The sequence below is a fragment of the Takifugu rubripes genome, chromosome 19 (genome assembly GCF_901000725.2).
Source record: "Takifugu rubripes chromosome 19, fTakRub1.2, whole genome shotgun sequence".
Classification (NCBI taxonomy): domain Eukaryota; kingdom Metazoa; phylum Chordata; class Actinopteri; order Tetraodontiformes; family Tetraodontidae; genus Takifugu; species Takifugu rubripes.
In genome coordinates this window covers 1,965,116-1,987,548 of record NC_042303.1, presented here as the reverse complement: position 1 = coordinate 1,987,548, position 22,433 = coordinate 1,965,116, and the positions used below count along the sequence as shown (strand labels likewise).

At 42.2% G+C, this 22,433-nt stretch overlaps 6 protein-coding genes across 6 annotated transcripts; all 6 read right to left on the bottom strand.

Moving 5' to 3' along the window:
* Window positions 1-1,693: 1,693 nt before the first annotated feature.
* On the bottom strand, window positions 1,694-2,724 carry LOC115247009 (high choriolytic enzyme 1-like). Its single transcript, XM_029827393.1, has one exon. It carries the CDS (start codon window positions 2,625-2,627, stop codon window positions 1,839-1,841), a length of 789 nt encoding a protein of 262 aa, XP_029683253.1. The 5' UTR covers window positions 2,628-2,724; the 3' UTR covers window positions 1,694-1,838.
* Window positions 2,725-4,982: 2,258 nt separating this feature from the next.
* Window positions 4,983-6,003, bottom strand: LOC115247011 (high choriolytic enzyme 1-like). Its single transcript, XM_029827400.1, has one exon. The coding sequence runs from the start codon at window positions 5,914-5,916 to the stop codon at window positions 5,128-5,130; it is 789 nt and encodes a 262-aa protein (XP_029683260.1). The 5' UTR covers window positions 5,917-6,003; the 3' UTR covers window positions 4,983-5,127.
* Window positions 6,004-9,198: 3,195 nt separating this feature from the next.
* On the bottom strand, window positions 9,199-10,219 carry LOC101079794 (high choriolytic enzyme 1-like). The gene has a single exon (XM_003979059.3). It carries the CDS (start codon window positions 10,130-10,132, stop codon window positions 9,344-9,346), a length of 789 nt encoding a protein of 262 aa, XP_003979108.2. The 5' UTR covers window positions 10,133-10,219; the 3' UTR covers window positions 9,199-9,343.
* Window positions 10,220-13,446: 3,227 nt separating this feature from the next.
* On the bottom strand, window positions 13,447-14,477 carry LOC115246835 (high choriolytic enzyme 1-like). The gene has a single exon (XM_029826492.1). The coding sequence runs from the start codon at window positions 14,378-14,380 to the stop codon at window positions 13,592-13,594; it is 789 nt and encodes a 262-aa protein (XP_029682352.1). The 5' UTR covers window positions 14,381-14,477; the 3' UTR covers window positions 13,447-13,591.
* A 2,356-nt stretch (window positions 14,478-16,833) lies between these two features.
* Window positions 16,834-17,630, bottom strand: fghce (hatching enzyme). The gene is given in 1 exon segment (NM_001078638.2): window positions 16,834-17,630. A coding segment is annotated over 1 exon segment (789 nt). The 3' UTR covers window positions 16,834-16,841.
* A 3,327-nt stretch (window positions 17,631-20,957) lies between these two features.
* Window positions 20,958-21,984, bottom strand: LOC101077206 (high choriolytic enzyme 1-like). The gene has a single exon (XM_029826489.1). The coding sequence runs from the start codon at window positions 21,889-21,891 to the stop codon at window positions 21,103-21,105; it is 789 nt and encodes a 262-aa protein (XP_029682349.1). The 5' UTR covers window positions 21,892-21,984; the 3' UTR covers window positions 20,958-21,102.
* Window positions 21,985-22,433: the final 449 nt, after the last annotated feature.

The window sequence follows — 22,433 nt, the reverse complement described above, 5'->3', positions numbered from 1 at the left end:
GAGAGGAGAGGAGAGGAGAGGAGAGGAGAGGAGAGGAGAGGAGAGGAGAGGAGAGGAGAGGAGAGGAGAGGAGAGGAGAGGCGAGGCAGCCATGAACCATTGGGGTGACAGAGGCCTGTCAGGTGATCATGTTTCTGGACCCCGGCAGACTCGACCTCAAGCAGCATAGCTAAGACGTTAATCTAATAATTACCCGCTAAATATGATAATTAGTCTGACTAGAACAGTAACTTGAACTACATAATTACTGACTATCACCTTTCTCAAAGAGGACGGTCTGAAGTCTAATCTGATAGTAAAGATAGGGTCAGCCTGACGTACCTGGACAGGGAGCTGGTTCCACAACAGGGGGGCCTGGTAGCTGAATGTTCGGCCCCCCCATTCTACCTCTAGAGACTCTGGGGACCACAAGTAAACCAGCATTCTGAGAGCAGAGCGGTCTATTTGGATGATAAAGTGTCACTAGCTCCTCCAGGTTGGATGGAGCTAGGCCTCTGAGGACCTTGTAGGTCAGAAGAAGGATTTTAAAAATATTGCAGTTTTATTAGGCAGCCAATGAAGAGAATCCAGTACAGGAGTTATGTGATCTCTTTTGTCAATACCTGTCAGAACTCTAGCTGCAGCATTTTGGATCAGGTGGAGGCTTCTCAAAGAATTGTTTGGACATCCTGATAATATTGAATTCCAGTAGTTCAATCTGGAAGTAACAAATGCATGGAGTAATCTTTCAGCATCATGCCGCGTCAGTAATTTCCTAATCATTTCCTAAGCGAGGACTAACGTTGTGGATTGAGTAGTGATGGTGAGAGCAGCTGTTCATATATGGATTTCTGTGTGAGACCAAACCAAGAGGATTGCAGTACCCAGGGAAGAAGTGACAAGGTTGGGAATGAGGATAGAAATGGTATGGGGGTGAGAGAAGGGCTCAAGGAATTAATTTTACCTGAGTGGATGTATTCAAACCTGGTGATGTTATTGATATGGGAATAAAAAAATAAGAGCACTGTTGAGGATGACACCCAAATTTTTACCCATGGAGTTTGAGGAAGGCAGTCAAGTTGTCAACACCTAAAGACAAATGATATGTTTTGGTTTGTATTGATTTTGAACCAATGAGGAGAATGTTCATTTTATCACTTTTTAATTTGAAAAAGATAAAAGACAACAAGGAATCAATGTCTTCTACAGAGTCAGTTAATGATGACGAGGGAAGGTGATATTGAGTTTGCTTATGTGGTTGAGTTGGTCAGTATTTTTTAGAATTATGATCATCACTGCAGTCTAAAAGCATAAAAGAATCATCCCAGTGGTGACAGAAGAATGGATGATGACAAAGACAAAGACAAAGGGGGCACAGAGGGAAGGCAGGCTTCTGCTAGAACTAGCGGAAGCAAGTTCAGGTGAGATTTCAAAGAGTCAGGTGGTTCAAGGAGTGAAATACTATATGTGAGTAGATGGAGGAAGATCAGACATGGTACTGGAGGAGATTCAACAAAGATGTAGGTGGATCTTCAGCATTTATTTGCCATTAGAAAGGGATGAAGGGAAAAGAAACGTATTTGCTATTACTCTAAATTGCACAGATTGTAGTGAAATAACATTTGGGATTGTAAGGAAATGTTATCTGTTTCGCTACCTTCGGACTCATTAATTTAAAGTTTTCTAGAAGTACAAATACAGGCAAAAGAAGAAATAATGTGCTCAAACTCAACTTTATTCTGCAGGATTTGCATTGATTTAACTAAAGAATCTACAACAGATCAATAGTAAACATGTCATAGTTTAGTAGCATTAAAGGTGAAACATAATTTCATTTGTGTTGGATGAGAACTTTGTCTTCAGCAGCCATAGAGCAGATTGACCCTCTGGATGTCCCAATAGGACATGCCTTCCCTTTGGCCAATCTGAACATAGGGGTCTGGGATTGGGGTGATGGTTTCCACACCATTATACATACTGAAGGCTGTTCTTCCATAGTGCATGATGGAGCTATAGTCATATGGAGTGTTCAGGTTGTTGGTGTCCTGCAGGTAAAAGTTGTAGGCCATATCAGAGTAGATGTTTTCCCAATTGATCCTGACGTAGTAGTCGCGGTCACTCCTGGTCTGCTCGTGTTGGAAACCCAGAGCGTGCATGATTTCGTGCTGAACGACTCCATAGTAGACACAGCCCTGTCTGTTGATAGAAAGCACCTGTCCGTACCCCTCTTTACCCAGAGAGGAGTAACATCCGTCTCCATTCTCCACCATGATGTAGTCGTACTCATTGGTCCTGGGCACGAAGCGGATGCAGGTGGTGCTATGGAAGGACTGCATGGCATATTCAATAGTGTCCCTCTCCCAGTTGTCATACACATTGCTAATGGTGTAGGGGATGACTACCAAGCCGTTGGAACCTTTTGGCCACAGACAGCTCTGGGACCAACACTTCATGGCATTTCGGCTTTTAGGTGCCACTAAGTCTCCTTCCAGCAGGATCTGTTTGCTGCCATTGTTTGAGGAAAGAATTCTGGTGCTGATGTCAACGGGCGCCTCTTCATCCACTGCGTTGCTTCCTTCCTCTTTGACAGGTTGTGCCTGAGAGAGGCCCAGTAGAAGCAGCAGCAGCAGACTGACATAGGGAGTCATCTTCAAGGTGGTTCAGGTGGCTGTGGAGCTTCTGTAGGTAGCAGATGTGGAGAGACTGCTTGAAGCTTGATGTGCTGTTCAGGTCAGGCCAGAGTTTTTATACTCTCCTCTACAGGTGTGTCTCCTGGAGGATTATGGGATGCGATCTTTACAGTAAGGCCTGAATACACCTTTTAGGAGGACTTTTCTGGTCCAACATGTTTGGTTATCCGGAGTGATCATGAACACAGTTGATTTTCTGGGTTGGACTTGTTTTGTGAGTATTATGTGTTTTTTCAGGTACTTGGGTTGCACCCAGTTTGTATTTGCCTTCAGTGAAATATTTACATTAATCCAAACAAATACATGTCAAAAATACAGACATTTCTATTTCATTGTCACATTGCTTTCAAAGAGTTAAGCCACATATGATGTCAATGAGATGAGATTTAGAGTTTTTCTTCAAATTCCTGATCTCAGTTGATAAGGTCACCATAGTAATTAGCACTAACATGTTAAAGCTAAGGATTTAAGTGTCCTGATTTAAAATAAGCAACACTTCAGCATAAAAATAAGATGTTTCAATAGTTGGCTGTGTAGACCTTGTCAGAAGACCTTTTTTTCATCTTTTCAGGTTTTCCATCCCTACTGCTGTACATAGATCCAAAGAGAAGAGAGGAGAGGAGAGGAGAGGAGAGGAGAGGAGAGGAGAGGAGAGGAGAGGAGAGGAGAGGAGAGGAGAGGAGAGGAGAGGAGAGGAGAGGAGAGGCAGCCATGAACCATTGGGGCGACAGAGGCCTGTCAGGTGATCATGTTTCTGGACCCCGGCAGACTCGACCTCAAGCAGCATAGCTAAGACGTTAATCTAATAATTACCCGCTAAATATGATAATTAGTCTGACTAGAACAATAACTTGAACTACATAATTACTGACTATCACCTTTCTCAAAGAGGACGGTCTGAAGTCTAATCTGATAGTAAAGATAGGGTCAGCCTGACGTACCTGGACAGGGAGCTGGTTCCACAACAGGGGGGCCTGGTAGCTGAATGTTCGGCCCCCCCATTCTACCTCTAGAGACTCTGGGGACCACAAGTAAACCAGCATTCTGAGAGCAGAGCGGTCTATTTGGATGATAAAGTGTCACTAGCTCCTCCAGGTTGGATGGAGCTAGGCCTCTGAGGACCTTGTAGGTCAGAAGAAGGATTTTAAAAATATTGCAGTTTTATTAGGCAGCCAATGAAGAGAATCCAGTACAGGAGTTATGTGATCTCTTTTGTCAATACCTGTCAGAACTCTAGCTGCAGCATTTTGGATCAGGTGGAGGCTTCTCAAAGAATTGTTTGGACATCCTGATAATATTGAATTCCAGTAGTTCAATCTGGAAGTAACAAATGCATGGAGTAATCTTTCAGCATCATGCCGCGTCAGTAATTTCCTAATCATTTCCTAAGCGAGGACTAACGTTGTGGATTGAGTAGTGATGGTGAGAGCAGCTGTTCATATATGGATTTCTGTGTGAGACCAAACCAAGAGGATTGCAGTACCCAGGGAAGAAGTGACAAGGTTGGGAATGAGGATAGAAATGGTATGGGGGTGAGAGAAGGGCTCAAGGAATTAATTTTACCTGAGTGGATGTATTCAAACCTGGTGATGTTATTGATATGGGAATAAAAAAATAAGAGCACTGTTGAGGATGACACCCAAATTTTTACCCATGGAGTTTGAGGAAGGCAGTCAAGTTGTCAATACCTAAAGACAAATGATATGTTTTGGTTTCTATTGATTTTGAACCAATGAGGAGAATGTTCATTTTATCACTTTTTAATTTGAAAAAGATAAAAGACAACAAGGAATCAATGTCTTCTACAGAGTCAGTTAATGATGACGAGGGAAGGTGATATTGAGTTTGCTTATGTGGTTGAGTTGGTCAGTATTTTTTAGAATTATGATCATCACTGCAGTCTAAAAGCATAAAAGAATCATCCCAGTGGTGACAGAAGAATGGATGATGACAAAGACAAAGACAAAGGGGGCACAGAGGGAAGGCAGGCTTCTGCTAGAACTAGCGGAAGCAAGTTCAGGTGAGATTTCAAAGAGTCAGGTGGTTCAAGGAGTGAAATACTATATGTGAGTAGATGGAGGAAGATCAGACATGGTACTGGAGGAGATTCAACAAAGATGTAGGTGGATCTTCAGCATTTATTTGCCATTAGAAAGGGATGAAGGGAAAAGAAACGTATTTGCTATTACTCTAAATTGCACAGATTGTAGTGAAATAACATTTGGGATTGTAAGGAAATGTTATCTGTTTCGCTACCTTCGGACTCATTAATTTAAAGTTTTCTAGAAGTACAAATACAGGCAAAAGAAGAAATAATGTGCTCAAACTCAACTTTATTCTGCAGGATTTGCATTGATTTAACTAAAGAATCTACAACAGATCAATAGTAAACATGTCATAGTTTAGTAGCATTAAAGGTGAAACATAATTTCATTTGTGTTGGATGAGAACTTTGTCTTCAGCAGCCATAGAGCAGATTGACCCTCTGGATGTCCCAATAGGACATGCCTTCCCTTTGGCCAATCTGAACATAGGGGTCTGGGATTGGGGTGATGGTTTCCACACCATTATACATACTGAAGGCTGTTCTTCCATAGTGCATGATGGAGCTATAGTCATATGGAGTGTTCAGGTTGTTGGTGTCCTGCAGGTAAAAGTTGTAGGCCATATCAGAGTAGATGTTTTCCCAATTGATCCTGACGTAGTAGTCGCGGTCACTTCTGGTCTGCTCGTGTTGGAAACCCAGAGCGTGCATGATTTCGTGCTGAACGACTCCATAGTAGACACAGCCCTGTCTGTTGATAGAAAGCACCTGTCCGTACCCCTCTTTACCCAGAGAGGAGTAACATCCGTCTCCATTCTCCACCATGATGTAGTCGTACTCATTGGTCCTGGGCACGAAGCGGATGCAGGTGGTGCTGTGGAAGGACTGCATGGCATATTCAATAGTGTCCCTCTCCCAGTCGGCATACACATTGCTAATGGTGTAGGGGATGACCACCAAGCCGTTGGAACCTTTTGGCCACAGACAGCTCTGGGACCAACACTTCATGGCATTTCGGCTTTTAGGTGCCACTAAGTCTCCTTCCAGCAGGATCTGTTTGCTGCCATTGTTAGAGGAAAGAATTCTGGTGCTGATGTCAACGGGCGCCTCTTCATCCACTGCGTTGCTTCCTTCCTCTTTGACAGGTTGTGCCTGAGAGAGGCCCAGTAGAAGCAGCAGCAGCAGACTGACATAGGGAGTCATCTTCAAGGTGGTTCAGGTGGCTGTGGAGCTTCTGTAGGTAGCAGATGTCGAGAGACTGCTTGAAGCTTGATGTGCTGTTCAGGTCAGGCCAGAGTTTTTATACTCTCCTCTACAGGTGTGTCTCCTGGAGGATTATGGGATGCGATCTCTACAGTAAGGCCTGAATACACCTTTTAGGAGGACTTTTCTGGTCCAACGTGTTTGGTTATCCGTAGTGATCATGAACACAGTTGGTTTTCTGGGTTGGACATGTTTTGTGAGCATTATGTCTTTTTTCAGGTACTTGGGTTGCACCCAGTTTTTATTTGCCTTCAGTGAAATATTTACATTAATCCAAACAAATAAATGTCAAAAATACAGACATTTCTACCTTATTGTCACATTGCTTTCAAAGAGTTAAGCCACATATGATGTCAATGAGATGAGATTTAGAGTTTTTCTTCAAATTGCTGATCTCAGTTGATAAGATCACCATAGTAATTAGCACTAACATGTTAAATCTAAGGATTTAAGTGTCCTTATTTAGAATAAGCAACACTTCAGCATAAAAAATAAGATGTTTCAATAGTTGGCTGTGTAAACCTTGTCAGAATCGTTTTTTTTATCTTTTCAGGATTTTGAATCTTTTATTTGTTTCCAGCAGATCTCATACATTAACTCAATTTCAATTACCCAAGTAACATTTTACTTCTATCCTGAACATTAACAGATGGAAGTATATGTAACCTATAATAATGCACTTTTTCTACAGGCATCATTCTGGACCCACTCAAGGACCCTAAACAACAAATGCAATGAGGTCAAAATGCACAATTAAATAATTGAGAAATAAAAAAAATTCAACCCAATGAAAAATTAAAATTACACAACACAATTATTATATCAGAGAGAAGGCCATATTTAGCAAAAAATGGTGAAATTATATTTGAAGAGAGGGAATCAGATGATGTTTATGAACCACAAATGCAATGAGGTCCAGAGTGGAGAAGAAGAGCAGCTGAATGCTCTCTTCTCCATTGTGAAGAGACGGGCAGAGGGGACAGCCCAGTGGATGGAGACAGGATATCTGAGTGTGTGAGAGGGAGTGGCAACATAAAATATATCAGAAAGATAAGGAGGTTTGAGGTTGTTGATGGCCACAAATCAATCAATCAATCAATCAATCAACCAATCAATCAATCAATCAATCAATCAATCAATCAATCAATCTTTATTTATTGAGCATCTGTTACAATCAATATTGTTTCTAGGTGCTTTCCAGAAACCCAGGGCCTGACCTCCAACAAACAACAGTGGCAAGGAAAAACTCCCCTTTAAGTGGAAGAAACCTTGAGCAGGACCAGGCACATTTTGGGGGGAGGATCCTCCTGCTGAAGGGGGGGTGGGCAGAGGAGGAAGATAAGGGGGGAGGACAGGTAGAGGAGAGAATAGGCAGAGATCATTCAAATGCATTAATTATAGCAAACCTCTGGTATAGGATTTGCGTACGTCAGAGGGGTCAGAGGTCAGCAGGTCAGCACACAGCTATGAAGTTGTTGATACCTGTAAATAGATCCAGAGAGAGGAAAGGAGAGGAGAGGAGAGAAAAGGAGGAAGAGGAGAGGAGAGGAGAGGAGAGGAGAGGAGAGGAGAGGAGAGGAGAGGAGAGGCAACTATGACCGAGCAGGGTGACAGAGGCCTGTCAGGTGATCACGTTTCTGGACCCCGGCAGCTACGACCTCAAGCAGCATAGCTAAGACATTAACCTAATACTTAGACAACCCTCTAAATATGATAATTAGTCTGACTATAATAATAACTTGAACTACAGAATTAGTAACAATAAGCTTTATCAAAGAGGAAGGTTTTAAGTCCAATCCTAAAAGTAGCGATGGAGTCAGCCTCGCGTACCTGGACAGGGAACTGGTTTCATAGCAGTGGGGCCTGGTAGCTAAATGCTCGGCCCCCCATTCTATCTCTAGAGACTCTGGGGACCACAAGTAGACCAGCATTCTGAGAGCAGAGCGGTCTTTTGGGCTGGTAAGGTGTCACTAGCTCCTCCAGGTTGGATGGAGCTAGGCCTCTGAGGACCTTGTAGGTCAAAATAATTTTTTTTTAAATTATTGCAGATTTATTAGGCAGCCAATGAAGAGAATCCAGTACAGGAGTAATGTGATCTCTTCTGTAAAAACTTGTCAGAACTGTGGCTGCAGCATTTTGGATCAGCTGGAGGCTTCTCAAAGAATCGTTTGGACATCTTGATAATATTGAATTCCACTAGTTCAGCCTGGAAGTAACGAATGCATGGAGTAATCTTTCAGCATCATGCCGCGTCAGTAATTTTCTAATCATTTCCTAAGCGAGGACTAACGTTGTGGATGGAGTAGTGATGATGAGGGCAGCTGAATTATGAATCAGCTGATGTTCATATATGGATTTCTGTGTGAGACCAAACCAAGAGGATTGCAGTACCCAGGGAAGAAGTGACAAGGTTGGGAATGAGGATAGAAATGGTATGGGGGTGAGAGAAGGTCTCAAGGAATTAATTTTACCTCAGTGGATGTATTCAAACCTGGTGATGTTATTGATATGGGAATAAAAAAAATAAGAGCACTGTTGAGGATGACACCCAAATATTTTACCATGGAGTTTGAGGAAGGCAGTCAAGTTGTCAATACCTAAAGACAAATGATATGTTTTGGTTTGTATTGATTTTGAACCAATGAGGAGAATGTTCATTTTATCACTTTTTAATTTGAAAAAGATAAAAGACAACAAGGAATCAATGTCTTCTACAGAGTCAGTTAATGAAGACGGAGCGAAGGTGATATTGAGTTTGCTTATGTGGTTGAGTTGGTCAGTATTTTTTAGAATTATGATCATCACTGCAGTCTAAAAGGATAAAGAATCATCCCAGTGGTGACAGAAGAATGGATGATGACAAAGACAAAGACAAAGGGGGCACAGAGGGAAGGCAGGCTTCTGCTAGAACTAGCGGAAGCAAGTTCAGGTGAGATTTCAAAGAGTCAGGTGGTTCAAGGAGTGAAATACTATATGTGAGTAGATGGAGGAAGATCAGACATGGTACTGGAGGAGATTCAACAAAGATGTAGGTGGATCTTCAGCATTTATTTGCCATTAGAAAGGGATGAAGGGAAAAAAAACGTATTTGCTATTACTCTAAATTGCACAGATTGTAGTGAAATAACATTTGGGATTGTAAGAAAATGTTATCTGTTTCGCTACCTTCGGACTCATTAATTTAAAGTTTTCTAGAAGTACAAATACAGGCAAAAGAAGAAATAATGTGCTCAAACTCAACTTTATTCTGCAGGATTTGCATTGATTTAACTAAAGAATCTACAACAGATCAATAGTAAACATGTCATAGTTTAGTAGCATTAAAGGTGAAACATAATTTCATTTGTGTTGGATGAGAACTTTGTCTTCAGCAGCCATAGAGCAGATTGACCCTCTGGATGTCCCAATAGGACATGCCTTCCCTTTGGCCAATCTGAACATAGGGGTCTGGGATTGGGGTGATGGTTTCCACACCATTATACATACTGAAGGCTGTTCTTCCATAGTGCATGATGGAGCTATAGTCATATGGAGTGTTCAGGTTGTTGGTGTCCTGCAGGTAAAAGTTGTAGGCCATATCAGAGTAGATGTTTTCCCAATTGATCCTGACGTAGTAGTCGCGGTCACTTCTGGTCTGCTCGTGTTGGAAACCCAGAGCGTGCATGATTTCGTGCTGAACGACTCCATAGTAGACACAGCCCTGTCTGTTGATAGAAAGCACCTGTCCGTACCCCTCTTTACCCAGAGAGGAGTAACATCCGTCTCCATTCTCCACCATGATGTAGTCGTACTCATTGGTCCTGGGCACGAAGCGGATGCAGGTGGTGCTGTGGAAGGACTGCATGGCATATTCAATAGTGTCCCTCTCCCAGTCGGCATACACATTGCTAATGGTGTAGGGGATGACCACCAAGCCGTTGGAACCTTTTGGCCACAGACAGCTCTGGGACCAACACTTCATGGCATTTCGGCTTTTAGGTGCCACTAAGTCTCCTTCCAGCAGGATCTGTTTGCTGCCATTGTTAGAGGAAAGAATTCTGGTGCTGATGTCAACGGGCGCCTCTTCATCCACTGCGTTGCTTCCTTCCTCTTTGACAGGTTGTGCCTGAGAGAGGCCCAGTAGAAGCAGCAGCAGCAGACTGACATAGGGAGTCATCTTCAAGGTGGTTCAGGTGGCTGTGGAGCTTCTGTAGGTAGCAGATGTCGAGAGACTGCTTGAAGCTTGATGTGCTGTTCAGGTCAGGCCAGAGTTTTTATACTCTCCTCTACAGGTGTGTCTCCTGGAGGATTATGGGATGCGATCTCTACAGTAAGGCCTGAATACACCTTTTAGGAGGACTTTTCTGGTCCAACGTGTTTGGTTATCCGTAGTGATCATGAACACAGTTGGTTTTCTGGGTTGGACATGTTTTGTGAGCATTATGTGTTTTTTCAGGTACTTGGGTTGCACCCAGTTTTTATTTGCCTTCAGTGAAATATTTACATTAATCCAAACAAATAAATGTCAAAAATACAGACATTTCTACCTTATTGTCACATTGCTTTCAAAGAGTTAAGCCACATATGATGTCAATGAGATGAGATTTAGAGTTTTTCTTCAAATTGCTGATCTCAGTTGATAAGATCACCATAGTAATTAGCACTAACATGTTAAATCTAAGGATTTAAGTGTCCTTATTTAGAATAAGCAACACTTCAGCATAAAAAATAAGATGTTTCAATAGTTGGCTGTGTAAACCTTGTCAGAATCGTTTTTTTTATCTTTTCAGGATTTTGAATCTTTTATTTGTTTCCAGCAGATCTCATACATTAACTCAATTTCAATTACCCAAGTAACATTTTACTTCTATCCTGAACATCAACAGATGGAAGTACATGTAACCTATAATAATGCACTTTTTCTACAGGCATCATTCTGGACCCACTCAAGGACCCTAAACAACAAATGCAATGAGGTCAAAATGCACAATTAAATAATTGAGAAATAAAAAAAATTCAACCCAATGAAAAATTAAAATTACACAACACAATTATTATATCAGAGAGAAGGCCATATTTAGCAAAAAATGGTGAAATTATATTTGAAGAGAGGGAATCAGATGATGTTTATGAACCACAAATGCAATGAGGTCCAGAGTGGAGAAGAAGAGCAGCTGAATGCTCTCTTCTCCATTGTGAAGAGACGGGCAGAGGGGACAGCCCAGTGGATGGAGACAGGATATCTGAGTGTGTGAGAGGGAGTGGCAACATAAAATATATCAGAAAGATAAGGAGGTTTGAGGTTGTTGATGGCCACAAATCAATCAATCAATCAATCAATCAACCAATCAATCAATCAATCAATCAATCAATCAATCAATCTTTATTTATTGAGCATCTGTTACAATCAATATTGTTTCTAGGTGCTTTCCAGAAACCCAGGGCCTGACCTCCAACAAACAACAGTGGCAAGGAAAAACTCCCCTTTAAGTGGAAGAAACCTTGAGCAGGACCAGGCACATTTTGGGGGGAGGATCCTCCTGCTGAAGGGGGGGTGGGCAGAGGAGGAAGATAAGGGGGGAGGACAGGTAGAGGAGAGAATAGGCAGAGATCATTCAAATGCATTAATTATAGCAAACCTCTGGTATAGGATTTGCGTACGTCAGAGGGGTCAGAGGTCAGCAGGTCAGCACACAGCTATGAAGTTGTTGATACCTGTAAATAGATCCAGAGAGAGGAAAGGAGAGGAGAGGAGAGAAAAGGAGGAAGAGGAGAGGAGAGGAGAGGAGAGGAGAGGAGAGGAGAGGAGAGGAGAGGAGAGGAGAGGAGAGGAGAGGAGAGGAGAGGAGAGGAGAGGCAACTATGACCGAGCAGGGTGACAGAGGCCTGTCAGGTGATCACGTTTCTGGACCCCGGCAGCTACGACCTCAAGCAGCATAGCTAAGACATTAACCTAATACTTAGACAACCCTCTAAATATGATAATTAGTCTGACTATAATAATAACTTGAACTACAGAATTAGTAACAATAAGCTTTATCAAAGAGGAAGGTTTTAAGTCCAATCCTAAAAGTAGCGATGGAGTCAGCCTCGCGTACCTGGACAGGGAACTGGTTTCATAGCAGTGGGGCCTGGTAGCTAAATGCTCGGCCCCCCATTCTATCTCTAGAGACTCTGGGGACCACAAGTAGACCAGCATTCTGAGAGCAGAGCGGTCTTTTGGGCTGGTAAGGTGTCACTAGCTCCTCCAGGTTGGATGGAGCTAGGCCTCTGAGGACCTTGTAGGTCAAAATAATTTTTTTTTAAATTATTGCAGATTTATTAGGCAGCCAATGAAGAGAATCCAGTACAGGAGTAATGTGATCTCTTCTGTAAAAACTTGTCAGAACTGTGGCTGCAGCATTTTGGATCAGCTGGAGGCTTCTCAAAGAATCGTTTGGACATCTTGATAATATTTAATTCCACTAGTTCAGCCTGGAAGTAACGAATGCATGGAGTAATCTTTCAGCATCATGCCGCGTCAGTAATTTTCTAATCATTTCCTAAGCGAGGACTAACGTTGTGGATGGAGTAGTGATGATGAGGGCAGCTGAATCATGAATCAGCTGATGTTCATATATGGATTTCTGTGTGAGACCAAACCAAGAGGATTGCAGTACCCAGGGAAGAAGTGACAAGGTTGGGAATGAGGATAGAAATGGTATGGGGGTGAGAGAAGGTCTCAAGGAATTAATTTTACCTCAGTGGATGTATTCAAACCTGGTGATGTTATTGATATGGGAATAAAAAAAATAAGAGCACTGTTGAGGATGACACCCAAATATTTTACCATGGAGTTTGAGGAAGGCAGTCAAGTTGTCAATACCTAAAGACAAATGATATGTTTTGGTTTCTATTGATTTTGAACCAATGAGGAGAATGTTCATTTTATCACTTTTTAATTTGAAAAAGATAAAAGACAACAAGGAATCAATGTCTTCTACAGAGTCAGTTAATGAAGACGGAGCGAAGGTGATATTGAGTTTGCTTATGTGGTTGAGTTGGTCAGTATTTTTTAGAATTATGATCATCACTGCAGTCTAAAAGGATAAAAGAATCATCCCAGTGGTGACAGAAGAATGGATGATGACAAAGACAAAGACAAAGGGGGCACAGAGGGAAGGCAGGCTTCTGCTAGAACTAGCGGAAGCAAGTTCAGGTGAGATTTCAAAGAGTCAGGTGGTTCAAGGAGTGAAATACTATATGTGAGTAGATGGAGGAAGATCAGACATGGTACTGGAGGAGATTCAACAAAGATGTAGGTGGATCTTCAGCATTTATTTGCCATTAGAAAGGGATGAAGGGAAAAAAAACGTATTTGCTATTACTCTAAATTGCACAGATTGTAGTGAAATAACATTTGGGATTGTAAGGAAATGTTATCTGTTTCGCTACCTTCGGACTCATTAATTTAAAGTTTTCTAGAAGTACAAATACAGGCAAAAGAAGAAATAATGTGCTCAAACTCAACTTTATTCTGCAGGATTTGCATTGATTTAACTAAAGAATCTACAACAGATCAATAGTAAACATGTCATAGTTTAGTAGCATTAAAGGTGAAACATAATTTCATTTGTGTTGGATGAGAACTTTGTCTTCAGCAGCCATAGAGCAGATTGACCCTCTGGATGTCCCAATAGGACATGCCTTCCCTTTGGCCAATCTGAACATAGGGGTCTGGGATTGGGGTGATGGTTTCCACACCATTATACATACTGAAGGCTGTTCTTCCATAGTGCATGATGGAGCTATAGTCATATGGAGTGTTCAGGTTGTTGGTGTCCTGCAGGTAAAAGTTGAAGGCCATATCAGAGTAGATGTTTTCCCAATTGATCCTGACGTAGTAGTCGCGGTCACTCCTGGTCTGCTCGTGTTGGAAACCCAGAGCGTGCATGATTTCGTGCTGAACGACTCCATAGTAGACACAGCCCTGTCTGTTGATAGAAAGCACCTGTCCGTACCCCTCTTTACCCAGAGAGGAGTAACATCCGTCTCCATTCTCCACCATGATGTAGTCGTACTCATTGGTCCTGGGCACGAAGCGGATGCAGGTGGTGCTATGGAAGGACTGCATGGCATATTCAATAGTGTCCCTCTCCCAGTTGTCATACACATTGCTAATGGTGTAGGGGATGACTACCAAGCCGTTGGAACCTTTTGGCCACAGACAGCTCTGGGACCAACACTTCATGGCATTTCGGCTTTTAGGTGCCACTAAGTCTCCTTCCAGCAGGATCTGTTTGCTGCCATTGTTTGAGGAAAGAATTCTGGTGCTGATGTCAACGGGCGCCTCTTCATCCACTGCGTTGCTTCCTTCCTCTTTGACAGGTTGTGCCTGAGAGAGGCCCAGTAGAAGCAGCAGCAGCAGACTGACATAGGGAGTCATCTTCAAGGTGGTTCAGGTGGCTGTGGAGCTTCTGTAGGTAGCAGATGTGGAGAGACTGCTTGAAGCTTGATGTGCTGTTCAGGTCAGGCCAGAGTTTTTATACTCTCCTCTACAGGTGTGTCTCCTGGAGGATTATGGGATGCGATCTTTACAGTAAGGCCTGAATACACCTTTTAGGAGGACTTTTCTGGTCCAACATGTTTGGTTATCCGGAGTGATCATGAACACAGTTGATTTTCTGGGTTGGACTTGTTTTGTGAGTATTATGTGTTTTTTCAGGTACTTGGGTTGCACCCAGTTTGTATTTGCCTTCAGTGAAATATTTACATTAATCCAAACAAATACATGTCAAAAATACAGACATTTCTATTTCATTGTCACATTGCTTTCAAAGAGTTAAGCCACATATGATGTCAATGAGATGAGATTTAGAGTTTTTCTTCAAATTCCTGATCTCAGTTGATAAGGTCACCATAGTAATTAGCACTAACATGTTAAAGCTAAGGATTTAAGTGTCCTGATTTAAAATAAGCAACACTTCAGCATAAAAAATAAGATGTTTCAATAGTTGGCTGTGTAGACCTTGTCAGAAGACCTTTTTTTCATCTTTTCAGGTTTTCCATCCCTACTGCTGTACATAGATCCAAAGAGAAGAGAGGAGAGGAGAGGAGAGGAGAGGAGAGGAGAGGAGAGGAGAGGAGAGGAGAGGCAGCCATGAACCATTGGGGCGACAGAGGCCTGTCAGGTGATCATGTTTCTGGACCCCGGCAGACTCGACCTCAAGCAGCATAGCTAAGACGTTAATCTAATAATTACCCGCTAAATATGATAATTAGTCTGACTAGAACAATAACTTGAACTACATAATTACTGACTATCACCTTTCTCAAAGAGGACGGTCTGAAGTCTAATCTGATAGTAAAGATAGGGTCAGCCTGACGTACCTGGACAGGGAGCTGGTTCCACAACAGGGGGGCCTGGTAGCTGAATGTTCGGCCCCCCCATTCTACCTCTAGAGACTCTGGGGACCACAAGTAAACCAGCATTCTGAGAGCAGAGCGGTCTATTTGGATGATAAAGTGTCACTAGCTCCTCCAGGTTGGATGGAGCTAGGCCTCTGAGGACCTTGTAGGTCAGAAGAAGGATTTTAAAAATATTGCAGTTTTATTAGGCAGCCAATGAAGAGAATCCAGTACAGGAGTTATGTGATCTCTTTTGTCAATACCTGTCAGAACTCTAGCTGCAGCATTTTGGATCAGGTGGAGGCTTCTCAAAGAATTGTTTGGACATCCTGATAATATTGAATTCCAGTAGTTCAATCTGGAAGTAACAAATGCATGGAGTAATCTTTCAGCATCATGCCGCGTCAGTAATTTCCTAATCATTTCCTAAGCGAGGACTAACGTTGTGGATTGAGTAGTGATGGTGAGAGCAGCTGTTCATATATGGATTTCTGTGTGAGACCAAACCAAGAGGATTGCAGTACCCAGGGAAGAAGTGACAAGGTTGGGAATGAGGATAGAAATGGTATGGGGGTGAGAGAAGGGCTCAAGGAATTAATTTTACCTGAGTGGATGTATTCAAACCTGGTGATGTTATTGATATGGGAATAAAAAAATAAGAGCACTGTTGAGGATGACACCCAAATTTTTACCCATGGAGTTTGAGGAAGGCAGTCAAGTTGTCAATACCTAAAGACAAATGATATGTTTTGGTTTCTATTGATTTTGAACCAATGAGGAGAATGTTCATTTTATCACTTTTTAATTTGAAAAAGATAAAAGACAACAAGGAATCAATGTCTTCTACAGAGTCAGTTAATGATGACGAGGGAAGGTGATATTGAGTTTGCTTATGTGGTTGAGTTGGTCAGTATTTTTTAGAATTATGATCATCACTGCAGTCTAAAAGGATAAAAGAATCATCCCAGTGGTGACAGAAGAATGGATGATGACAAAGACAAAGACAAAGGGGGCACAGAGGGAAGGCAGGCTTCTGTTAGAACTAGCGGAAGCAAGTTCAGGTGAGATTTCAAAGAGTCAGGTGGTTCAAGGAGTGAAATACTATATGTGAGTAGATGGAGGAAGATCAGACATGGTACTGGAGGAGATTCAACAAAGATGTAGGTGGATCTTCAGCATTTATTTGCCATTAGAAAGGGATGAAGGGAAAAGAAACGTATTTGCTATTACTCTAAATTGCACAGATTGTAGTGAAATAACATTTGGGATTGTAAGGAAATGTTATCTGTTTCGCTACCTTCGGACTCATTAATTTAAAGTTTTCTAGAAGTACAAATACAGGCAAAAGAAGAAATAATGTGCTCAAACTCAACTTTATTCTGCAGGATTTGCATTGATTTAACTAAAGAATCTACAACAGATCAATAGTAAACATGTCATAGTTTAGTAGCATTAAAGGTGAAACATAATTTCATTTGTGTTGGATGAGAACTTTGTCTTCAGCAGCCATAGAGCAGATTGACCCTCTGGATGTCCCAATAGGACATGCCTTCCCTTTGGCCAATCTGAACATAGGGGTCTGGGATTGGGGTGATGGTTTCCACACCATTATACATACTGAAGGCTGTTCTTCCATAGTGCATGATGGAGCTATAGTCATATGGAGTGTTCAGGTTGTTGGTGTCCTGCAGGTAAAAGTTGTAGGCCATATCAGAGTAGATGTTTTCCCAATTGATCCTGACGTAGTAGTCGCGGTCACTTCTGGTCTGCTCGTGTTGGAAACCCAGAGCGTGCATGATTTCGTGCTGAACGACTCCATAGTAGACACAGCCCTGTCTGTTGATAGAAAGCACCTGTCCGTACCCCTCTTTACCCAGAGAGGAGTAACATCCGTCTCCATTCTCCACCATGATGTAGTCGTACTCATTGGTCCTGGGCACGAAGCGGATGCAGGTGGTGCTGTGGAAGGACTGCATGGCATATTCAATAGTGTCCCTCTCCCAGTCGGCATACACATTGCTAATGGTGTAGGGGATGACCACCAAGCCGTTGGAACCTTTTGGCCACAGACAGCTCTGGGACCAACACTTCATGGCATTTCGGCTTTTAGGTGCCACTAAGTCTCCTTCCAGCAGGATCTGTTTGCTGCCATTGTTAGAGGAAAGAATTCTGGTGCTGATGTCAACGGGCGCCTCTTCATCCACTGCGTTGCTTCCTTCCTCTTTGACAGGTTGTGCCTGAGAGAGGCCCAGTAGAAGCAGCAGCAGCAGACTGACATAGGGAGTCATCTTCAAGGTGGTTCAGGTGGCTGTGGAGCTTCTGTAGGTAGCAGATGTCGAGAGACTGCTTGAAGCTTGATGTGCTGTTCAGGTCAGGCCAGAGTTTTTATACTCTCCTCTACAGGTGTGTCTCCTGGAGGATTATGGGATGCGATCTCTACAGTAAGGCCTGAATACACCTTTTAGGAGGACTTTTCTGGTCCAACGTGTTTGGTTATCCGTAGTGATCATGAACACAGTTGGTTTTCTGGGTTGGACATGTTTTGTGAGCATTATGTCTTTTTTCAGGTACTTGGGTTGCACCCAGTTTTTATTTGCCTTCAGTGAAATATTTACATTAATCCAAACAAATAAATGTCAAAAATACAGACATTTCTACCTTATTGTCACATTGCTTTCAAAGAGTTAAGCCACATATGATGTCAATGAGATGAGATTTAGAGTTTTTCTTCAAATTGCTGATCTCAGTTGATAAGATCACCATAGTAATTAGCACTAACATGTTAAATCTAAAGATTTAAGTGTCCTTATTTAGAATAAGCAACACTTCAGCATAAAAAATAAGATGTTTCAATAGTTGGCTGTGTAAACCTTGTCAGAATCGTTTTTTTTTATCTTTTCAGGATTTTGAATCTTTTATTTGTTTCCAGCAGATCTCATACATTAACTCAATTTCAATTACCCAAGTAACATTTTACTTCTATCCTGAACATTAACAGATGGAAGTATATGTAACCTATAATAATGCACTTTTTCTACAGGCATCATTCTGGACCCACTCAAGGACCCTAAACAACAAATGCAATGAGGTCAAAATGCACAATTAAATAATTGAGAAATAAAAAAAATTCAACCCAATGAAAAATTAAAATTACACAACACAATTATTATATCAGAGAGAAGGCCATATTTAGCAAAAAATGGTGAAATTATATTTGAAGAGAGGGAATCAGATGATGTTTATGAACCACAAATGCAATGAGGTCCAGAGTGGAGAAGAAGAGCAGCTGAATGCTCTCTTCTCCATTGTGAAGAGACGGGCAGAGGGGACAGCCCAGTGGATGGAGACAGGATATCTGAGTGTGTGAGAGGGAGTGGCAACATAAAATATATCAGAAAGATAAGGAGGTTTGAGGTTGTTGATGGCCACAAATCAATCAATCAATCAATCAATCAACCAATCAATCAATCAATCAATCAATCAATCAATCAATCTTTATTTATTGAGCATCTGTTACAATCAATATTGTTTCTAGGTGCTTTCCAGAAACCCAGGGCCTGACCTCCAACAAACAACAGTGGCAAGGAAAAACTCCCCTTTAAGTGGAAGAAACCTTGAGCAGGACCAGGCACATTTTGGGGGGAGGATCCTCCTGCTGAAGGGGGGGTGGGCAGAGGAGGAAGATAAGGGGGGAGGACAGGTAGAGGAGAGAATAGGCAGAGATCATTCAAATGCATTAATTATAGCAAACCTCTGGTATAGGATTTGCGTACGTCAGAGGGGTCAGAGGTCAGCAGGTCAGCACACAGCTATGAAGTTGTTGATACCTGTAAATAGATCCAGAGAGAGGAAAGGAGAGGAGAGGAGAGAAAAGGAGGAAGAGGAGAGGAGAGGAGAGGAGAGAGGAGAGGAGAGGAGAGGAGAGGAGAGGAGAGGAGAGGAGAGGAGAGGAGAGGAGAGGAGAGGAGAGGAGAGGAGAGGCAACTATGACCGAGCAGGGTGACAGAGGCCTGTCAGGTGATCACGTTTCTGGACCCCGGCAGCTACGACCTCAAGCAGCATAGCTAAGACATTAACCTAATACTTAGACAACCCTCTAAATATGATAATTAGTCTGACTATAATAATAACTTGAACTACAGAATTAGTAACAATAAGCTTTATCAAAGAGGAAGGTTTTAAGTCCAATCCTAAAAGTAGCGATGGAGTCAGCCTCGCGTACCTGGACAGGGAACTGGTTTCATAGCAGTGGGGCCTGGTAGCTAAATGCTCGGCCCCCCATTCTATCTCTAGAGACTCTGGGGACCACAAGTAGACCAGCATTCTGAGAGCAGAGCGGTCTTTTGGGCTGGTAAGGTGTCACTAGCTCCTCCAGGTTGGATGGAGCTAGGCCTCTGAGGACCTTGTAGGTCAAAATATTTTTTTTTTAAATTATTGCAGATTTATTAGGCAGCCAATGAAGAGAATCCAGTACAGGAGTAATGTGATCTCTTCTGTAAAAACTTGTCAGAACTGTGGCTGCAGCATTTTGGATCAGCTGGAGGCTTCTCAAAGAATCGTTTGGACATCTTGATAATATTGAATTCCACTAGTTCAGCCTGGAAGTAACGAATGCATGGAGTAATCTTTCAGCATCATGCCGCGTCAGTAATTTTCTAATCATTTCCTAAGCGAGGACTAACGTTGTGGATGGAGTAGTGATGATGAGGGCAGCTGAATTATGAATCAGCTGATGTTCATATATGGATTTCTGTGTGAGACCAAACCAAGAGGATTGCAGTACCCAGGGAAGAAGTGACAAGGTTGGGAATGAGGATAGAAATGGTATGGGGGTGAGAGAAGGTCTCAAGGAATTAATTTTACCTCAGTGGATGTATTCAAACCTGGTGATGTTATTGATATGGGAATAAAAAAAATAAGAGCACTGTTGAGGATGACACCCAAATATTTTACCATGGAGTTTGAGGAAGGCAGTCAAGTTGTCAATACCTAAAGACAAATGATATGTTTTGGTTTCTATTGATTTTGAACCAATGAGGAGAATGTTCATTTTATCACTTTTTAATTTGAAAAAGATAAAAGACAACAAGGAATCAATGTCTTCTACAGAGTCAGTTAATGAAGACGGAGCGAAGGTGATATTGAGTTTGCTTATGTGGTTGAGTTGGTCAGTATTTTTTAGAATTATGATCATCACTGCAGTCTAAAAGGATAAAAGAATCATCCCAGTGGTGACAGAAGAATGGATGATGACAAAGACAAAGACAAAGGGGGCACAGAGGGAAGGCAGGCTTCTGCTAGAACTAGCGGAAGCAAGTTCAGGTGAGATTTCAAAGAGTCAGGTGGTTCAAGGAGTGAAATACTATATGTGAGTAGATGGAGGAAGATCAGACATGGTACTGGAGGAGATTCAACAAAGATGTAGGTGGATCTTCAGCATTTATTTGCCATTAGAAAGGGATGAAGGGAAAAAAAACGTATTTGCTATTACTCTAAATTGCACAGATTGTAGTGAAATAACATTTGGGATTGTAAGGAAATGTTATCTGTTTCGCTACCTTCGGACTCATTAATTTAAAGTTTTCTAGAAGTACAAATACAGGCAAAAGAAGAAATAATGTGCTCAAACTCAACTTTATTCTGCAGGATTTGCATTGATTTAACTAAAGAATCTACAACAGATCAATAGTAAACATGTCATAGTTTAGTAGCATTAAAGGTGAAACATAATTTCATTTGTGTTGGATGAGAACTTTGTCTTCAGCAGCCATAGAGCAGATTGACCCTCTGGATGTCCCAATAGGACATGCCTTCCCTTTGGCCAATCTGAACATAGGGGTCTGGGATTGGGGTGATGGTTTCCACACCATTATACATACTGAAGGCTGTTCTTCCATAGTGCATGATGGAGCTATAGTCATATGGAGTGTTCAGGTTGTTGGTGTCCTGCAGGTAAAAGTTGAAGGCCATATCAGAGTAGATGTTTTCCCAATTGATCCTGACGTAGTAGTCGCGGTCACTCCTGGTCTGCTCGTGTTGGAAACCCAGAGCGTGCATGATTTCGTGCTGAACGACTCCATAGTAGACACAGCCCTGTCTGTTGATAGAAAGCACCTGTCCGTACCCCTCTTTACCCAGAGAGGAGTAACATCCGTCTCCATTCTCCACCATGATGTAGTCGTACTCATTGGTCCTGGGCACGAAGCGGATGCAGGTGGTGCTATGGAAGGACTGCATGGCATATTCAATAGTGTCCCTCTCCCAGTTGTCATACACATTGCTAATGGTGTAGGGGATGACTACCAAGCCGTTGGAACCTTTTGGCCACAGACAGCTCTGGGACCAACACTTCATGGCATTTCGGCTTTTAGGTGCCACTAAGTCTCCTTCCAGCAGGATCTGTTTGCTGCCATTGTTTGAGGAAAGAATTCTGGTGCTGATGTCAACGGGCGCCTCTTCATCCACTGCGTTGCTTCCTTCCTCTTTGACAGGTTGTGCCTGAGAGAGGCCCAGTAGAAGCAGCAGCAGCAGACTGACATAGGGAGTCATCTTCAAGGTGGTTCAGGTGGCTGTGGAGCTTCTGTAGGTAGCAGATGTGGAGAGACTGCTTGAAGCTTGATGTGCTGTTCAGGTCAGGCCAGAGTTTTTATACTCTCCTCTACAGGTGTGTCCTCCTGGAGGATTATGGGATGCGATCTTTACAGTAAGGCCTGAATACACCTTTTAGGAGGACTTTTCTGGTCCAACATGTTTGGTTATCCGGAGTGATCATGAACACAGTTGATTTTCTGGGTTGGACTTGTTTTGTGAGTATTATGTGTTTTTTCAGGTACTTGGGTTGCACCCAGTTTGTATTTGCCTTCAGTGAAATATTTACATTAATCCAAACAAATACATGTCAAAAATACAGACATTTCTATTTCATTGTCACATTGCTTTCAAAGAGTTAAGCCACATATGATGTCAATGAGATGAGATTTAGAGTTTTTCTTCAAATTCCTGATCTCAGTTGATAAGGTCACCATAGTAATTAGCACTAACATGTTAAAGCTAAGGATTTAAGTGTCCTGATTTAGAATAAGCAACACTTC